The 18,721-nt window shown below is 39.9% G+C and overlaps 1 protein-coding gene and 1 non-coding gene across 2 annotated transcripts in view; one reads left to right on the top strand and one right to left on the bottom strand.

Moving 5' to 3' along the window:
• Positions 1-10,721, top strand: part of LOC148860995 (uncharacterized) — a 167,140-nt gene extending 156,419 nt beyond the window's left edge. Inside the window, exons 7-8 of the mRNA XM_088984998.1 lie at positions 9,865-10,199; positions 10,328-10,721. Coding sequence (XP_088841124.1) covers positions 9,865-10,199; positions 10,328-10,721 — 729 coding nt within the window. The remainder of the gene's footprint in view (positions 1-9,864; positions 10,200-10,327) is intronic.
• On the bottom strand, positions 518-624 carry LOC148860997 (small nucleolar RNA R71). Its single transcript, XR_016095200.1, has one exon. It is a non-coding gene; the product is annotated as a small nucleolar RNA R71 (small nucleolar RNA).
• Positions 10,722-18,721: the final 8,000 nt, after the last annotated feature.

Here is an 18,721-nt window from a genome sequence, read left to right on the forward strand (position 1 = left end):
GGCATTTTTATTGCTTTGACTTTAACAATTTATGACAAGCAGACCTGAACTGGAAGAGATCCTTTACGACCTGGAGATTGAACGGACTCTCCGTGTCCGTTTGATAGCTGCTAAGCAAGTCAGACAAGAAGCACAAGAAATGGCTGAACAAAGAACTATGATGGATTATGCCAAGCCCACCCTCACCGGGACGGTCTCTAGCATTATCAGGCCAACTATTGCTGCCAATAACTTCGAAATTAAACCGGCCATAATCCAAATGATACAAAATACGGTTCAGTTTTGTGGTATGGCCCATGAGGATCCGAATGCCCATATTGCTAACTTCTTGAAAATCTGTGACACCTTCATACACAATGGGGTAAGTGATGATGCCATCCGGCTGAGGTTATTCCCATTTTCTTTGAAGGATAAAGCCAAAGTTTGGTTGAACTCATTACCGGCAGGATCTATAGCCACATGGGACGAAATGGCCAGCCGTTTTCTCTCTAAATATTTTCCCCCTTCTAAAACTGCTAAAATGAGGAATGACATCACTACTTTTTTTCAGCAAGAGGGGGAATCTTTATATGAGTCATGGGAACATTACAAGGAGCTGTTAAGGAGAGTTCCTCACCATGGCCTCCCCATTTGGCTGCAAGTGCAGACTTTCTATAATGGTCTTACTGACTCAAATAAGACTATATTAGATGCTGCAGCCGGAGGATCCATAAATAATAAAACTCCTGAGGTTGCCCATGCACTTATTGAGGAAATGACAGCCAACAATTATCAATGGCATTCGGAAAGAACTCAAACTAGGAAGCAGCAAGGCTTGCATAATGTTGACACTTATACAGCACTATCTGCACAAATAGGAGCACTCAGTAAAAAAATAGATGAAATGCAGATAGCTGCCATGCATGTGCAGCCTCTTAATTGTGAATTGTGTGGGGGAGGCCACATCAGTACAGACTGCCAAGTTGGCAATCAGTTCAGACCATCTACTGAACAAGTTGACTATGTCAGCAATTCGTCAAGACAGCAGGGTTACCAGAGTCACCATACTTTTCATCCAGGATGGAGGGGACATTCAAACCAGTCCTGGCCAAATCAGCATATTTCCAAGCCGTTCCACCAGACTTATCATCAGCCTGAACCAAAATCCAATTTGGAGGAACTGATGACAAAATTTATAGCAGGTGCAGAAACTAGGTTCCAGAACCAGGAAGCCTCAATCAAAAACCTGGAAAACCAAGTGGGGCAATTGGCACAATTAATCTCTTCCAGACTGCCGGGAACTCTTCCAAGCAACACTGAAGTGAATCCACGAGAGCAGGTGCAAGCTATTACCTTAAGAAGTGGAATTTGGTAAGTTTGGCTGAACCCAACACTGAAGTGAATGCACAACAAGGGATGCACCAACAACCACAAGTTCCATTCCCTAACAGGCTGAAGCAACAAAAATTAGAGAAGGAATTTGGTAAGTTTCTTGAAATATTTAAAAGTTTACATATTAATATTCCTTTTGCTGATGCTTTAGCCCAGATGCCACACTATGCAAGGTTTTTGAAGGAATTATTGGCAAACAAAAGGAAACTGGGAGATGTGGCTACAGTTGCATTAAATGAGGAATGTTCTGCTATCCTTCTGAACAATCTGCCTCAGAAACTCAAAGATCTAGGGAGTTTCACTATTCCTTGTACCATTGGCAGTTTAAAAATTGAAAAAGCTTTATGTTACCTGGGAGCTAGCATCAATTTAATGCCATATTCTATCTTCAAGAAATTGGGGTTGAATGAACCCCAACCCACTAGAGTGGCATTACAATTGGCTGATAGATCCATTAGACATCCTAGGGGGATCATAGAAGATGTGTTAGTTAAAGTTGACAAATTCATTTTTCCATTTGATTTCATTGTGTTAGACATGCAAAAGGATGTGGAGGTCCCGCTTATCCTAGGGAGACCTTTCCTGGCTACTGGGAAAGCAATGATTGATGTCCAACAAGGACAACTCAGCCTTAGGATACAAGATGAGGAGATAATTTTTAAAATGTCTGATGCTATGAAACATGCACCCTCTAGTGATGATTCTTGTTTTATGATTGATGCCATTGAATTGACAATTGATGAATGCTTCCAGGTAAGTAGAATAACTGATCCTCTTGAACTCTGCCTCCAGCAGGGAGAACTTGAAGAAGCAGAAAATGAAAAAATAAACCTCATGATAGCATACCTGAATGATAAGCCTCAATTCAAGGAAAAGGGGTTTCTTAAATTAGAGAACTTAGGCAAATTGCCCGGATCATCAGGTAAGCCATCACCCCAAGAACCCCTCACCCTTGAACTGAAGCAATTACCATCCCATTTAGAGTATGCTTTCCTTGAGGAACCATCAGATCTCCCCGTGATAATTTCCGCAGCGCTGAATCCCTTACAAAGAGAAAAATTATTAAGAGTGCTGCGGGAACACAAAAATGCTATAGCTTGGAAGGTAGAAGATATCAAAGGCATTAATCCATCAATCTGCACTCACAGAATTTTGATGGAAGAGGACAGCAAGCCTTCCGTTCAGCCCCAAAGGCGCCTGAACCCCAACATGAAAGAAGTGGTAAAGGCTGAAATAATTAAGTTGTTAGATGTTGGGATCATTTATCCTATTTCTGATAGTTCTTGGGTAAGCCCTGTGCAAGTTGTGCCCAAAAAAGGGGATACGACTGTTGTTCCAAATGAGAAAAATGAACTCATCCCTACTAGAACCATTACCGGATGGCGTGTGTGTATTGACTATAGAAAATTAAATGAAGCCACTCGGAAGGACCATTTCCCTCTCCCATTTATGGATCAAATGTTGGAGAGGCTAGCCGGGCATGAGTATTATTGTTTCTTGGATGGATATTCAGGGTATAACCAGATACCAATTGCACCAGAAGATCAAGAAAAGACCACTTTTACTTGCCCATATGGAACCTTTGCATACCGAAGGATGCCCTTTGGGTTATGCAATGCCCCAGCAACCTTTCAGCGATGTATGATGTCTATATTTTCTGATATGGTTGAAAAATTTATTGAGATCTTCATGGATGATTTTTCAGTTTTTGGCTCTTCGTTTGATGCATGTTTGAATAATCTGGAACAGGTGCTTACTAGATGTAAAGAAACACATCTTGTGTTGAATTGGGAGAAATGTCATTTTATGGTGCAAGAAGGCATAGTGTTTGGACACAAGATCTCTCAAAGAGGTATAGAAGTCGACAAGGCCAAGGTGGAGGCAATTGAAAAATTGCCAACCCCAACATCTGTTCGTTCTTTGAGAAATTTCTTAGGACATGTCGGATTCTATAGAAGGTTTATTAAAGATTTCTCAAAAATTTCCAAGCCATTATCTACCTTGCTTCAGAAAGAAGTGCCTTTTGAATTTTCAACTGAATGCCTTCATGCTTTCAACATCTTGAAAGACAAATTGATCCATGCACCTATCATGGTAGCACCAGATTGGACCCTCCCATTTGAATTGATGTGTGATGCGAGTGATTTTGCTATAGGAGCTGTTTTAGGACAAAGAATGAACAAACATTTTCAGCCAATTTACTATGCTAGCAGAACCTTGACTGGACCCCAACTCAATTACACCACCACAAAAAAGGAGCTGTTAGCAGTAATATTTGCACTTGATAAGTTTCGTTCATATCTGATATTATCCAAGGTTGTTGTCCACACAGATCACTCGGCATTAAGGCACTTGCTTACCAAGCAAAACTCAAAACCAAGACTGATCAGGTGGATCCTTTTATTGCAAGAGTTTGACATTGAGATTAGAGACCTGAAGGGTGCTGCAAACCTGGCTGCTGACCATCTCTCCCGGTTGGACACGGTAAGCTCAAAAGAGGAGATAACCAGCAACATTCGAGAAGAATTTCCGGATGAGTAGTTGTACTCAATACAGAAATACTCATATCCTTGGTATGCTGATTTTGCTAATTATCTAGCTGCACAAGTCCTTCCTCCTAAGCTTTCATATCAACAGAAAAGGAAATTCTTTTCTGATGTAAAATACTATCTGTGGGAGGAACCCTTTTTGTATAAATTGTGTGCAGATCAGATCATAAGGAGATGTGTCCCCGAGGAGGAGATGGAGTCGGTACTCCAATTTTGCCATGATAAAGAAGCAGGAGGTCATTTTGGAGCTAGTCGCACTGCAGCCAAGGTTTTGCAATCAGGTTTTTATTGGCCCACACTCTTCAAAGATGCCCATCGGTATTTGTCCACATGTGACAAATGCCAAAGATCGGGAAACATTTCCCAACGGAATGAAATGCCCCTTTCCAATATTTTAATCTGTGAAATCTTTGATGTTTGGGGTATAGATTTTATGGGACCTTTCCCGAATTCTTTTGGGAATAAGTACATCCTCGTTGCAGTTGACTATGTATCCAAATGGGTAGAAGCCATGGCTTTACCCACAAATGACTCAAGAAGGGTGGTACACTTCCTAAAGAAGCTATTCTCCCGATTTGGCACTCCGCAAGCTATAATTAGTGATAGGGGAACTCACTTCTGCAATAGCCAATTTGAGAGGTTAATGCAGAAATATGGAATTACACATAAATTAGCTACCCCTTATCACCCTCAAACCAGCGGCCAAGTGGAGTTGGCTAACAGGGAACTCAAAAGAATTTTGGAAAAGACCGTAGAATCCGCCAGAAAAGATTGGTCCATCAAATTAGATGATGCATTATGGGCATACAGAACTGCATTTAAGACACCCATTGGCATGTCCCCCTACAGATTAGTCTTTGGTAAAGCATGCCATTTACCAGTTGAATTGGAACACAAGGCCTATTGGGCTCTTAAATTCTTAAATTTTGACATTCAGGCCACAGGGGCTAAAAGGCGGTTGCAATTGAATGAATTGGATGAATTCAGACTTACCACCTATGAGAATGCCAAAGTTTATAAAGAAAGAATAAAAAACTGGCATGATAAGAACTTGCTGAGACGGGACTTTTATGTAGGCCAACAGGTATTGTTATATAATTCCCGTCTCCGCTTGTTTCCAGGTAAGCTGAGATCCAGGTGGTCTGGACCCTTTACCATTTCACAGGTTTTTCCCCATGGGGCTATAGAACTCACCCACCCGGTTCAGGGCACGTTTAAAGTAAATGGTCAGCGCCTGAAACCATATTTAATGGGCAGTACTGTACCCCCTCCATCCACTGTTTATCTAGATAACCAATAATCTCTTATGCTTGCTCATGAACAAGTTAAGGAATCTTTTTGTCATTTATCTTTTTAGAATATTAGTTAGTAAAATAAAGATCTTTTTCTCAAAATTCCAATTCTTTAAGGACTCAGTTCATCATTTTCTTTTCTTCAGTTTGCTCTAGCAAGTGTGACTCCCTAACACTACGAACATTGAGGACAATGTTCATCTTAAGTGTGGGGGAGTGAGCCCGAGGCTAGGGTATGGGGGTTGAAACCAAGCACCTCATGCACCCCAACACACATATGCAGGCAATGACATAACCTAAAAAAAAAAAAAAGACTGGAACCCCTCAAGTTCATTACTATTTATTTGATGATTTTTTTTTTAAGAAGGAATTCAATGAGTTGAGGGAGACTGATGTACTTGTTAATTTTTTATTCTTGTGAATGACCCAATTTGATTTATGCATGAGAAAAGGGGAGCTGAATATGCTTTTCAGCATGACTAGCCCTAACTATCTTCATGTGTATGGAAGCCCTTGATTTCATGGTTAATGGTCAAGAGAGCTAGTGTACATCTGAAGTGCTAATTCTTGAGGTTCAATAATTGCAAAGAAGGACAAAAGCCCAAATTGACTCCGCTATTTTGAGTTGAATAGTAAAACTAGCAGTTCAGAACATGAGTCCTACCTCAAGTAAGTGACCAGTGTGAGATGGAGCATAAGATGCACTCACACCAAAAAAAAAAAAAAAAAAAAAAAGAAAAAGAAAAGTGTGTGAGATGGAGCATAAAATGCACTCACACCGAAAAAAAAAAAAAAAAAAAAAGAAGAAGAAAAGGGTGAGATGGAGCATAAGATGCACTCACCCTTAGAAATAAGTAATTGTGGTGACAACCGAGGTTCAAAGGGGCACTCTAAAGTTGAACTCTCATTGAGATTTGGTTACAGATGTGAAACTTAGTGAAATTAGATTATTAACCTTGACAATTAAGGAGCTGATTTATATATGAATTAAGAGTGAAGGCTAGACTATGATGAAATTCATATTCCCCTTTCCTTGGATCTGATACATATCTTAAATGGTAATTTACAAGAATAAGAGTTGAGCACTTACAAAAGTTCCCCGACTACTCAATGCATTTCTATCTTAAAAAGTTCACCAGGTAAATGGTGAGAACAGAAGGGGGGAATGTTAAGTTTATGGCTGATGTCTTTGCTTGAGGACAAGCAAAAGCTTAAGTGTGGGGGTATTTGATGAACCTACAATTTATCTATATTTTATGAGGTTTTTGCATGAAATTTTATGATAGTTTAATTAAATTTTGCCCTATTTTAGCTTGATTGCAAGAAAGATTTCAGGGGGAGCCAAATCAACAAAAAGAAGGCAAAAGCAAGAAAAGAAAACCCAAAATTTATCAAGTTCAGCCCGGCCCAGCCATGAGAGCAAGAGAATTTCATTCGGCCCAAGAAGAGCAAGTGAAACTCTTTGGAAAATCCAAGGGAAGAAGCCTAGCAAGAAGGAAATTTCGGCCCAGCCCATTTTTAGCCCAAATAACAACCTAGAGTGTAGCCCACTTGAGCTCAAAAGCAAGCTAAGTTGTAGCCCAAATAGCAGCCCAAAGGGAGCTAGGGGAGGCAACTCCTAGAAGTTTCTTGAAGAGAAGGAGGGAGCACTCTAGAAGGTTCATGAGGGGTGTAATACACCCCATTCTAGAGGCTTCAAGAAGGGGCAAGAGTCCCTTTGAAAAACTATATAAGGAGGCCTCTAGGAGGGGAGAAAGGTGTTCAATTGCTTGAGAGGAAGGCTCTCCCACTCTTAGAGGTTCGGCCACCTTGAGAGAAGAGAAGAGAAGAAGGCTAGGCGCAAGGAAGAAGAAGAAGAAGGGCTGAAGGAAGTTCAAGACAAGCAAGCTAGAAGAAGAAGGTGAGTTCGAATTGAGGGTTTGTGATTCAAAGATCTTTTGTAATAAAGCATTTGTAGTTTCATTCTCTTTTGATTTGAATTCAGTTTCTTAGTTATATGTTCTTTCTTCTTTCTCCTTGTTTCCATTCTTCCTTGATGTATTTCAGCTTGTAATATTTCAGTTCAGAAATTTAATTCTTTTTGATTCATTCAAATGGTCATGCATTGTACTTGAAGTTTCTTGAATAAGGGTGTGATTGTAGATTAATTCGGCCAACTAACCTTCAAAACTCAGATCTGAATTCTCAGATCTGAGATTGCAAGATCTGAATTGCTTGAAAGAGAATTTAGATCTGCAATTTTCAGATTGGGCGAATTAATCTACAGCTTGGAATTCCTAGAGTGCTTGAGAGAGACTCTAGGAATTCAGATCTACTATTCAAGAACTGAATTGAGTGCAAGGTTAGAGATAACTTGCACAATTCATTTGGTGATCAATTCAGATTTGAATTGATGCCTTAGAAGTGTTTGAAGAAATGCATGCATGGGGATTAGATTCTTGCTAGAGATAGAAGAACCGTCACTCATGCATAGGATGAACATGCGCTTGAGAGAGGCTGTTCATGACCTTGGGGTTTCACCAAACCAAGGCTCAATCATGATTCATTCGAATGATCCAAATTGATAGATTGCTGAATTCTGAGATTGACATTTACTGCTTACTCTTCTAACCTGATTTGAAGGCAATTGGACCAATGATTTAGATAGATTTTAATTTAGGATTTCTTAGCTTTCATTAGAGTTTTGATTTATTTGTTGATCAGATAAGAAGTGCTCAATTTAGTATTGGTAATTGTTTCCTAAATCCTCATGAGAACGATACTTCACTCACTACTTTATTACTTGAACGGCTAGTGCACTTGCTAGTGTCACAATGAGCCACACATCAGAGCTGATCCTTTAGGTTAACAAAAGAAGAAGGGGGTGGCAGCCTTTAGAACACCCACAATCAGATCCTCTTTAGTGCTGAAATCACATAGAAGAATGAGTTAAGCAACCCTGTCGAATTCTTTCTTGCCGCCTCCCTGTTCTTGCCGCCCCTGTTTGCCAGTTTGATCTCCAATTGTGGGAGAAGTCAAGATTTGATCTTGACATCAGTTCTTTGAGAAAGAATTGATAAAAAGCTATGCTCACGTGCCATCCTACTGATTCTAGCGATGGACAGAGTTCTTGGAGAAGAACACTGCTGATTTTGCTCCATTCTACACTACGCCATCTTCAGTGGGAGTAGTCTTTGGATCCTTCCTTGGGTGTGAACACCTTCGTTGGGGGATACTATTTATCCATATCAGGTATAATCCTCTCCTACTCCTTTTGGTTTAGATCTGGTTCTGTTTATGGTTCAAGATTGATCATTGAAAATATGATTTTCTAAATAGGGAATGCGATTCCCAGTTGAAGGGAAAGAAAAATTTTTAAAATTCGCCCCACCCTTATTTCGCAATCTTGGGTGTCCATATGATGGATCTCTCATTCCTTCAACTGGGGACTTATTGCAGCAATTTTAGGAACTATTTGCCATTGTTAATCTGATTTCTAACTTTGTACATTGTAGTTCAGATTGGTATGCATTAACCTCTATTGCTGATTTAGGTAATTTTCTTTTCTCTAACATAGGTTGCTGTTCTAGTTTAGTAGTGTAGCTGATCTTTAGTCTATACATTACAGTTCAGATCTGCACACACTAACCTACATTACTGAATTAGGTGAGTTCTTTCTTCTTGCCGAATGCTTTTAGTTTAAGGTATTGTTCTTGTTTCGGTAGTGCTATTCTTGCTTCGGTAGTGTGCAAAACCACTGTTAATCTGATTTTTTTTTTCTTCTGTATATTAGGTTCATATCTATAGATAGAGTAACTTCCTTTGCTGATAGAAGTAGTTTTCTTGCTTATTGTTAATTGCCTTTATATTAGTTTTCTGTTCTAGTTTTAGTAGTGTAGATAGTTTCAGTAGTTTCTCTATAAAAATAGTGTAGTTCAGATTCGTACACACCTTCATTGCTGAAATCAGAAATCAGATCTGTGCACACACAAAAATAGCTGTTTTTTGTTGCGGTAGAGGGTAGTTTCTTGAGTCTATAGGTCATTTCTATGATTTGAGAGAATTATATAGGCTGTTTTTTATTTCCTTTTAGCTAGCTTATGTGTTTTGGAGATTGCTGACTGTTCTTCTTGTCGATTGGCTTTGTCTTAGGTTGCTGTTAAAAATTTGGTAGTGTGCAGTTTTTTTTTTTTTTTTTGATTTGGTATGTTATGATTTGGTAATTTCGGTAATGTAGCTGATTGTTAGTTATGTATATTCAATGAAAATAGTACAGTTCAGATATGTGCACATTTACCTTCATGGCTGAGATAAAAAATCCTCTTTGTTCCGATTGACTGTATATATATTATGCTTTTAGTCTTATCCAATCTTGTATATCAGCTCGGTAGGGTGCAGTTTTCTTGATTTGAGAAGGTACTTCTCTGATTTCAATCATGTATATCAGATTTCATATCTGTCTATATTCAGCTTGTTGATTGTTCTTGTGCTTGAAGCTTTTCTTTTTAGATAGCATTCAGTTTTTTCCTTGTAAATTGCTGCTACAGTAGTGGTTAACAGTACTTCTTTATTAGGATTGCTGATTGTTTGATTATTTACATTTATGATTGGTGTACATTAGTCTTTTTTATTGCTTTGACTTCTACAGTTTATGACAAGCAAATCTGAAATAGAGGGAAGTCCCTTACGATCCGGAGATTAAAAGAACCCTCTGCATCCGCCTTAGAGCTGCTAAACAAGTTAGAACTGAAATTGAAGTGATGACTGAACCAAGAACTATGATGGACTATGCCAAACCAACCCTTACCGGGGCTGCTTCAAGCATTGTAAGACCAGCCATTGCTGCTAATAACTTTGAGATCAAACCACCCATAATTCAGATGATCCAAAACACAGTTCAGTTTTGTGGCATGGCTTATGAAAATCCGAATTCTCACATATCCAATTTCTTAGAGATTTTTTACACTTTCAAGCACAATGGGGTGAGTGATGATGTTGTTAGGCTGAGGTTATTCCCATTTTCATTGAAAGACAAGGCCAAGGCTTGCCTGAATTCATTACCGGCCGGATCTATAGCCACTTGGGATGAGATGGCTAGCCGATTCCTCTCCAAATACTTTCCTCCATCCAAGACAGCAAAGATGAGAAATACATCACCATTTTCTTCCAACAAGATGGAGAATCTTTATATGAGTCATCGGAGCATTATAAGGAGCTGTTAAGGAAGGTCACCCACCATGGACTTCCTATATGGCTGCAAGTGCAAACCTTCTACAATGGTCTAACCGAAGGCAACAAGACCATCCTAGATGCGGCAGCCAGGGGCTCCATCAACAATAAGACCCTTGAAGTGGCCCATGCACTTATAGAGGAGATGGCAACCAATAATTATCGATGGCATTCAGAGAGAGCACAAGTGAGGAAGCAGCATGGTCTTCACAATGTAAACACATATACAGCTCTATTTGTGCAAATAGGTGCACTTAGCAAGAAAATTGATGAGATGTGGATGGCAGCCATGCATGTGTAGTCCATGACTTGTGATAAGTGTGGGGGAGGCCACATCAGCACTGAATGCCAAGTTGGCAATCGGTTTAGGAAGTCCACAGAACATGTTAACTTTGTTGGCAACTTTGCAAGGTAGTAAGGAAATCAATAACACCATGCCTTTAACCCCGGATGGAGGGGCTACCAGAATCAGTCATGGCCAAATCAACATGGGCTGAAGCCCTTCCCCCAAAACATCCATCAGTCGGAACAAAAATCTAACCTAGAGGAGCTGATGACCAAGTTCATAGCTAGTATTGAAATAAGATTTCAGAATAACGAAGCATCGATAAAGAACTTGGACAATCAAGTTGGGCAGTTGGCACAAATGATTTCAGCAAGGGTACCGGGCACTCTACCAAGCAACACCATGATGAACCCAAGAGAACAAGAGGTTATTGGGAGGTACCCCAATTCAGATGCTTAGTCATAAATTGTCTTACTTGCTTTCTGCTTTTCTTATTTTTAGTAGTTGAGTTTAGTTAGTTGTTTCTTAGGATGTTAATTGAATAAGTTGTTGATCTCTCTTTCTAGTTTTAGTAGCTAGAGGCTTCCTATCAAAAGAACTATTGTAGAATTTGGAATACTCTTTAGAGAAGTCCTCTAAACCCCTCTCCTTACATGATAATGTTCTTCATGCAATTACCCCTCTTGCTGGATTTATTTTTGCTCCCTAACACTAGGAACATTGAGGACAATGTTCATCTTAAGTGTGGGGGAGTGAGGCTATAGTCATGCACCTCAATCATCCCAACACACACATGATTGCAATGACATAACCAAATAAACAGAAAATCCCCTTAAGATCATTGTTGTTTATTAGGTGAATTTAAAAGAGGGAATACAATGAGTTGAGGGAGACGACTGTATGTGTCAGCTTTTATTCTTGTGAATGATCCAACTTAGCATAATGCATGAGGAAGGGAGCTGAATATGACTTTGCATTATTAATGGTTAGTCGAGCTAGTTCACTTCTGAATTGTTAATGTATGAGGTTCAACAATTGCAAAAGAAAAAACTAGTGGTTTATGATAGGAGTTTAGTCCCAACTCCGCTATTCCAAGCTGAATAGTAAAACTAGCAACTTGGAATATGAGTATTGTTATCTGCCTCAAGCCTATGACTAGTGTGAGATGGAGCATAAAATGCATTCACACCAAAAAAAAATGAAAAAGAAAGTGTGAGATGGAGCATAAAATGCACTCACACGAAATGAAAAAAAAGAAGAAGAAAAAGAAGAAAGAAGAAAATACCCCGTGTGAGATGGAGCATAAAATGCACTCACACTAAAAGAATTGGGGTAAAGAAAAGAAAAGAATTCGGTGAAGGCTGTGGTTCAAAGGGACAAAATGCAGTTGAACACTCAATGAGGTGCAATTACAGATTTGAGACCTAGCTCAAAGTGATGGTTAATTTTGGCAGTCAAGGAGCTGATCTACATGTTGAATGGGAGTGAAAGTTGGAACTTGAAGAATCTCATATTCTTCCCTTCCTTGGCTCTAAAGTATGTGATAAGAATGGCAATTCATAGGAATGGAGCAGAATACTTACACAATTTTCCCGACCACTCAATGCATTTTCCTCCTAAAAATTTATCCAGTAAATGGTGAGAGTAAGGGGGATGATCAATTTATGGCTGATGTCTTTGCTTGAGGACAAGCAAAAGCTTAAGTGTGGTGGTATTTGGGATGCTTTTGAGCTACTAATGGGCCTCCTCCTTGCTGGGCCGAATAATCTCCCTTGGAAGGCTACGGCTAGGCTCTCTCTTTGGGCATCTCCCAAAGAGTGCATTATGGGTTGCATGGGCCGAATGACCTTCTCTTGACCTCTTAGCTGGGCTTTTGTTCCAACTGGGCTGAATTACCTTCAATTTAGCTCATTTTTCCTTATTTTATGCTTTCTTTCTTCTCAATTGGTTTCCCTTTATGATGTCCTAAAATTAAGTTAATTTGGGTTAAAAACTCACACAAACCAGCATAAAAACCATGCATAAAACCTCATAAAATATGTGTAATTTGTGCACTCATCAGGTTCTTGATATTAGTTTTTGGTGAAAAACTGATCTGAAGTCATCCTCACTCACCATCCATCGAATTCTTGCTAAAGAGTTCGATTCTTGCTGAGGAACCACCTACTGATTCTACTCCACCATACGTTGTGTCATCTTCAGTGGGAGTAGTTTTTGGCGTTTTCCTTGGGCCTGAACATCTTTGTTGGGAGTTATTTCTACTTCGTATCAGGTATATACCTCTCTTACCTTTTGGTTTCAGATCTGGTCTAGTTTAGGATTCATGATTTATCCTTGAAAATGAAATTTTCTAAAATAGGGAATGCGATTCCCACATGGGAGAGAGAGAGATTTTTGAAATTTTGCCCAACCTACCTGCAGGGTTCGGCCATCCATATGATGGATCTCTCATCCATTCAGCTTCCGTATAAGTCATGGGATCCTCCTCACTGGTCATAACTTCCACCAAGTAACTATCCTAGTCATAGCCAAAATGAACTGGAGGCCTGGAAACCCGGGTAGTTCTTCTAGGTTGGTCATTAACTGGAGCTTGTGGGACATCTCCCACTATCCCTGAACTCTCCTCATCAAGAACTACTTCTTGATGACAATTGTTCAGGATGTAATCATCTTCCAAGAAATGGGCATTTTGACTATAGAACACCTTCTGTTCTCTTGGGTTATAGAATAAGTAACCCACAAAGCCTTTGGGGTAGCCTATGAATAGGCAACGACTGGTCTTGGATTCCAATTTGTCCTCACTCATTCTTTTAACATGTGTCAGACAACCCCAAATCTTTAAGTGTCTCACACTTGGTTTCTTACCGGTCCAAAGCTCATAGGGAGTCTTCGGAACTGATTTGGTTGGAACCCAGTTTAGCACGTATATCGCAGTCTCTAATGCGTAACCCCAAAAGGATGTGGGTAACTCTAAGTGTACAAGAAGTGATCGGACCATATCCAATAAAGTCTGGTTCCTCCTCTCTGACACACCGTTTAGCTGTGGTGTAGTAGGAGGAGCTAGTCGTGATACTATCCCATTGAACTTTAAGTAGTCCCTGAATTCATCAGAGAGATACTCGCCACCTCGATCCGATTGAAGGGTCTTAATTTCTCTCCTGATCTTCTTCTCGACCTTTTGTCTGAATTCTCTAAACTTTCCAAAGGATTCATATTTGTGTCTCATTAGGTACACATAACCATACCAAGAGTAATCATCGGTAAATGTTATAAAATAAACATGCTGGTTATGTGTCCTAACAATCATGGGACTAGATACATCAGTATGTATAAGGTCAAGCATGCCTGTACCTCTTTCAGGCTTACCGTTAAATGGCCTTTTCGTCATCTTACACTGAAGGTAAGGTTCACAGGTTAGAAAATCTTCTACAGTTATAAAATCCAATGGACCATCCTTTACCAACCTTATGATACGATCTATGTTAATATGGCCAAGTCGGTAATGCCATAGACATGTGTGATTAACTGTATCACGGGTTCTTTTCTTGGGGATATCATCCGACTTAGTTTCGGTTATGTTAGTTTCTAGAGAAGGATGGAGAACATAGAGACCATTCTCAAGTTCTCCATATGCAAAAAATTTGTTATTTATTTTGATAGTAATCATATTATTAAAGAGAATAGAATATCCATCTGCACATAGTTTTGAAACAGAAATCAAATTTCTTCTCAAATTTTGTACATAAAGACAATCTTTCAGTACAATAATTCCTCCTCTAAAAACTAACTCTACAGTTCCTATGGTTGTAACTGCAACACTTGCAGAAGTCCCCAAGTAAAGAATCACCTCTTCGTCACTCAGTCTTCTACTTGTCCTGAACCCCTGCAGTGAGTTACATGCATGAGTTGAAGCCCCGAAGTCAATACACCAGGAAGCAGAAGTTACAAAAAAATTGGTTTTTGATGAGACCAAAAAGAACCCTATTTTTATCCCTTAATATTCACTCTTTTACATTTATTTAGCACTTAAATGGACTCATTACTCTTGTATTTCGATTCATGGCAAGAAAGAAGGCAATTTGAAGAAAACAGGGCAATTTGGATGATTTTGCACAGTTTCGGCAACAGTCAGTAATCTGGGAATAACTCTCAATTATGGACTGCGAATTGGACAATTCAAGAGGCATCAGAAAGATGAAAGAAAGGCCAATAAATTTTATGTTTTAGGCTTTGACAGATTCGGTCCGTGTCGAATATGAAACCGGGCCGGAAGTCAGAGCAATTTCGTAGCCAGACCCATTTCACAATTGAAGCCCAATTCGTAGAAGAGCCTTGTAGCAGCCCAAGTTTTTAAAGCTGCCCAACTCAAAGTCAAGAGCCAAGAGTCTCAATTTCGAATGTAATCTCCCGAGAGAGAGTCTTATCAGATCTAAAGTTTTGAATGTAATCCTATAAAGATAAGAAGATTGGATTAGATCACTAGATAAGAGATGGGATAGGATTAGATCAAAACAGATCAGGACATTCTAAGCTAAGGTTAATCTCCTAGAAGAAGTTGAAAAACAACCATCTCCCTCAGCTATATAAAGGGGGGGGGGGGCGGACCAGCTCTAGCATCACAAAAGCTGTTAGACAGTTTTGTATGCCCTTAGCTTCAATCAAAATTGATGTACTTTATGAGTTTATTGTAAATGAATAAAAGTGCATATTTGATTCATGTTCCCTTGGTATGTTTCTGTGTAATACCCATAAACTGGACACTTATTGAGACTTGTGTTAGTTTAGAATGTTCACAGCCAATGGGTCGGTCTGGGGAGACCTATCCTGACAAGGTTGACACTTATGGTGCCACCAAGTCGGTTGGGGTGGCTTGTCTCAGCTACCGGGGTGAGACCCTAGGCACATACAGTGTGGGATTAATTGAATCTTTGAACTGGACCAGATTTCCAGTATTGCCCTGGACCTTGGAGATTGATGGGCAAAACTGGAAAGTTACACCCGACCCCTAGACTCGATTATGATACTGCACTTGGTGTCGGATTGGGTTGTCTTTGATGTACCAGTCAGTGAGATCCTTAGCATGGGTCAAAACCTGGGTATGTTGGGACAATCCGAGAATTCATCTAAGTGGGTGATCATAGTGATAGGATCAGCCCCTTTGTTGGACAAAGGTAATGATCGGGGATGCGCTCTCACTATTGGAAACCAAGACTGCTGGCAGCCGATTTCAACCGTTGAGATTTGTTTTGCAAAGTATATTTTATATGAGATATAAAAGTATATATATTATGGTTTTTAAAATGTTTGCAAAAGGTTTTAATTCCCAGGATCCATATAAGTGGAGAGTGCAACACTGTTCCTTGCAGCCAAGGGAGAGGTCCTCTCTTGTCGGGCAATGTAAGATCATTATGGGCTGAGAGGTTAAGTGTAAGACCATTGAGGATAATACCTGATGGGCTAATCTTGCATCTGCCCACAGCCCCTAGGTGTTACAAGGTGGCTTGGCCCAGGGACCACTTAGGGTAAGTGTTGGGCCCATAGAGCCCATTCGATGAGTTTCAGGGGGTGCACTGTCTTTAACAGTGTATTCGACCAGGCCTTGTAACAAAGGCTGGGCCGAACCCATGTGGCTGATGTGTAGATCAATGCTTGGGTCCCATGCCATACAAGGAAGCCCAACTGGGCAGCAGTTAGGAAGGTTAAGTGAGCATAAGCTTGATGGGCCTAAAGCCCATTTCGAACTGGGCTATTTATTTAGTTAATTAAAGGGGCAAATTCTAAGATGGATTAGCAGATAGGATACGGTCTTAATCCTATCCACTCAGAAAGTACAGATCTGAATGTGATTCAGATCTAGAAACCTCCTAATGGGATTAGGATAAAGCTAATCTAATCTGCAGATAAGATAAGGGTTTGTCCTTATCACTAGAAGAGAAGGCTGATCCAAATATGATTTGGATAAGCACCTCCTAATGGGATTAGGAGCTGATCTTTTTTTTTTAACAAAAGAAGGAGGGGTTGGCAGCGTAAGAGAAGAAGAGAGACAAAGAAACACATCAGATCCTCTTTAGTGTTGAAATCAAGAGGAGAGAATTCTGCACCCTGCGAATACTCTCTTGCCGCCTCCCTGCTTTTGTCGCCCTGTTTGCCAGTTCGATCTCCAGCTGTGGGAGAAGTCAAGATTGGATCTTGACATTAGTTCTTTGAGAAAGGATTGAAAAGAAAGCTGTGCTCACGTACCATTCTACTGATTCTTGCGAAGGACAGAGTTCTTGGGGAAGAACACTGCTGATTCTGCTCCATCCTGCACTGCGCCATCTTCAGTGGGAGCAGTCTTTGGATCCTTCCTTGGGCATGAACACCTTCGTTGGGAGATATTACTTCTCCGTATCAGGTATTATTCTCTCCCATTCCTTTCGGTTCAGATCTGGTTCAGTTTAAGGTTCAAGATTTATCCTTGAAAATATGATTTTCTAAATAGGGAATGTGATTCCCAGTTGAAGGGAGAGGAAAAATTTTTGAAATTTGCCCCTTTTTCCGCAATCTTTGGGCGTCCATGGGATGGATCTCTCATCCTTTCAGTGGTATCAGAGCCAGGTTCAAATCTTGAACCATTCTATTTCAGATCTGAACCTGCGCAATTAGGGAGAAGGCGTTCTACCCAATTTGCGCAGATTTGGTTTTTGGGAAATTTGTTCCCAAAACAGATGGGCGAATAATCTGAAATTAATTTTAAATAAATCTGATTATTATTTAGAATTGTTCTTTATAATTTTCTTGATTTATGGGCTGTTCGTACAAGAGGAGATCGAATTCTTTGTTTGCGCAGGGAACCTGCGATTTTGCAGTTCTTGATTTTTTTTGGGTCAGTAAATATTTTTTTTTTGTAGACTCAATGTATAGGTATTCGATCTGATGTAATTATTAATAGAAATAGGATTTCTATTTATTTTAGTTTGGATCGAAGTTGGCGGCACAGAAAAGGAGATTTCGCAGAGAAGGAGATTTCGCAGATGAGAGAAATGCTATCTGCGATTTGCAGTTTGTGAAACTGCATTCTGTGATCTAACCTCTGTTTTGCAGGAAGGATTTCACGAACAGCCCTGATTGACTGATTCTTGTTTTTCCTTTTATCAGTATTTAATTTCAGATTATTTTCTTGAATTAAGGATTTAATTAAAAATCAAACCCTAGACCCATTCAAACCGAGATTGGTTCAAAACTGTTTGGACCAATTCTAGGGTTTAATCAAGGCTGAATGTCAGCCCTAATTTCCCACTAATGGGCCTGAGGATTGATATTTAATTAAATGGTTAATTCGGCCCATCCTATAAAGGCCCAGTTTTAAATAGTTAAAACTGCAAAAGCCCATTTTAAAGGATAAAGCTATATGGGCCGAACTGAGTAACCCTAATTCAGCCCATATACCTAAATAATGTTAATGGTTAATATTATGGATTTTTAACGGGCTTCCCACGGGCCTTACAGATAATTAATTGATTGAATCAATTTATCCCTACATGTGATGTATGGATGTGTGATGTGCTGCGTACATGGGCCATAAGTAATTGGCCCATGCTCATTCGACAGTGGCTCTTGTGCACACCATGGCTGAATGCACATCATTGCCATGATGTCCCTTTTGGTCATTGGATGACTTCCCTCAATGGTGGGCCCCACACTTCATTAAGAGGTTACATGTGGAACCCTAGCCGATTCAAGGCCCACCGAAATCTGGCTTTATGACAGGGAGATTCATATGATGAACTCTCTAAAGGCCTTCCATCATTAGCATGAGGATGGGTCCTTCAGTAATGAGGAAACACACCAGAAAATGGGCTATCCATTTGCTGTTGGGCTTGCCTGAGTGTTTCATAAGATGATAGGGGCGTCATAGACCGATGTGGGAGGGGCTTCACTAGAAAATGGGAACTCTCTCACGGTATCTTGGCGTTCACGAATATGATGGGTAAGCACTCACTGGACAGAAAGGTTTTCCTGAAAACGGCTCTGAA

This window comes from Nelumbo lutea, chromosome 4, assembly GCF_056320005.1.
Source record: "Nelumbo lutea isolate HS-2025 chromosome 4, American lotus-T2T, whole genome shotgun sequence".
NCBI classification, from domain to species: Eukaryota; Viridiplantae; Streptophyta; class Magnoliopsida; order Proteales; family Nelumbonaceae; genus Nelumbo; species Nelumbo lutea.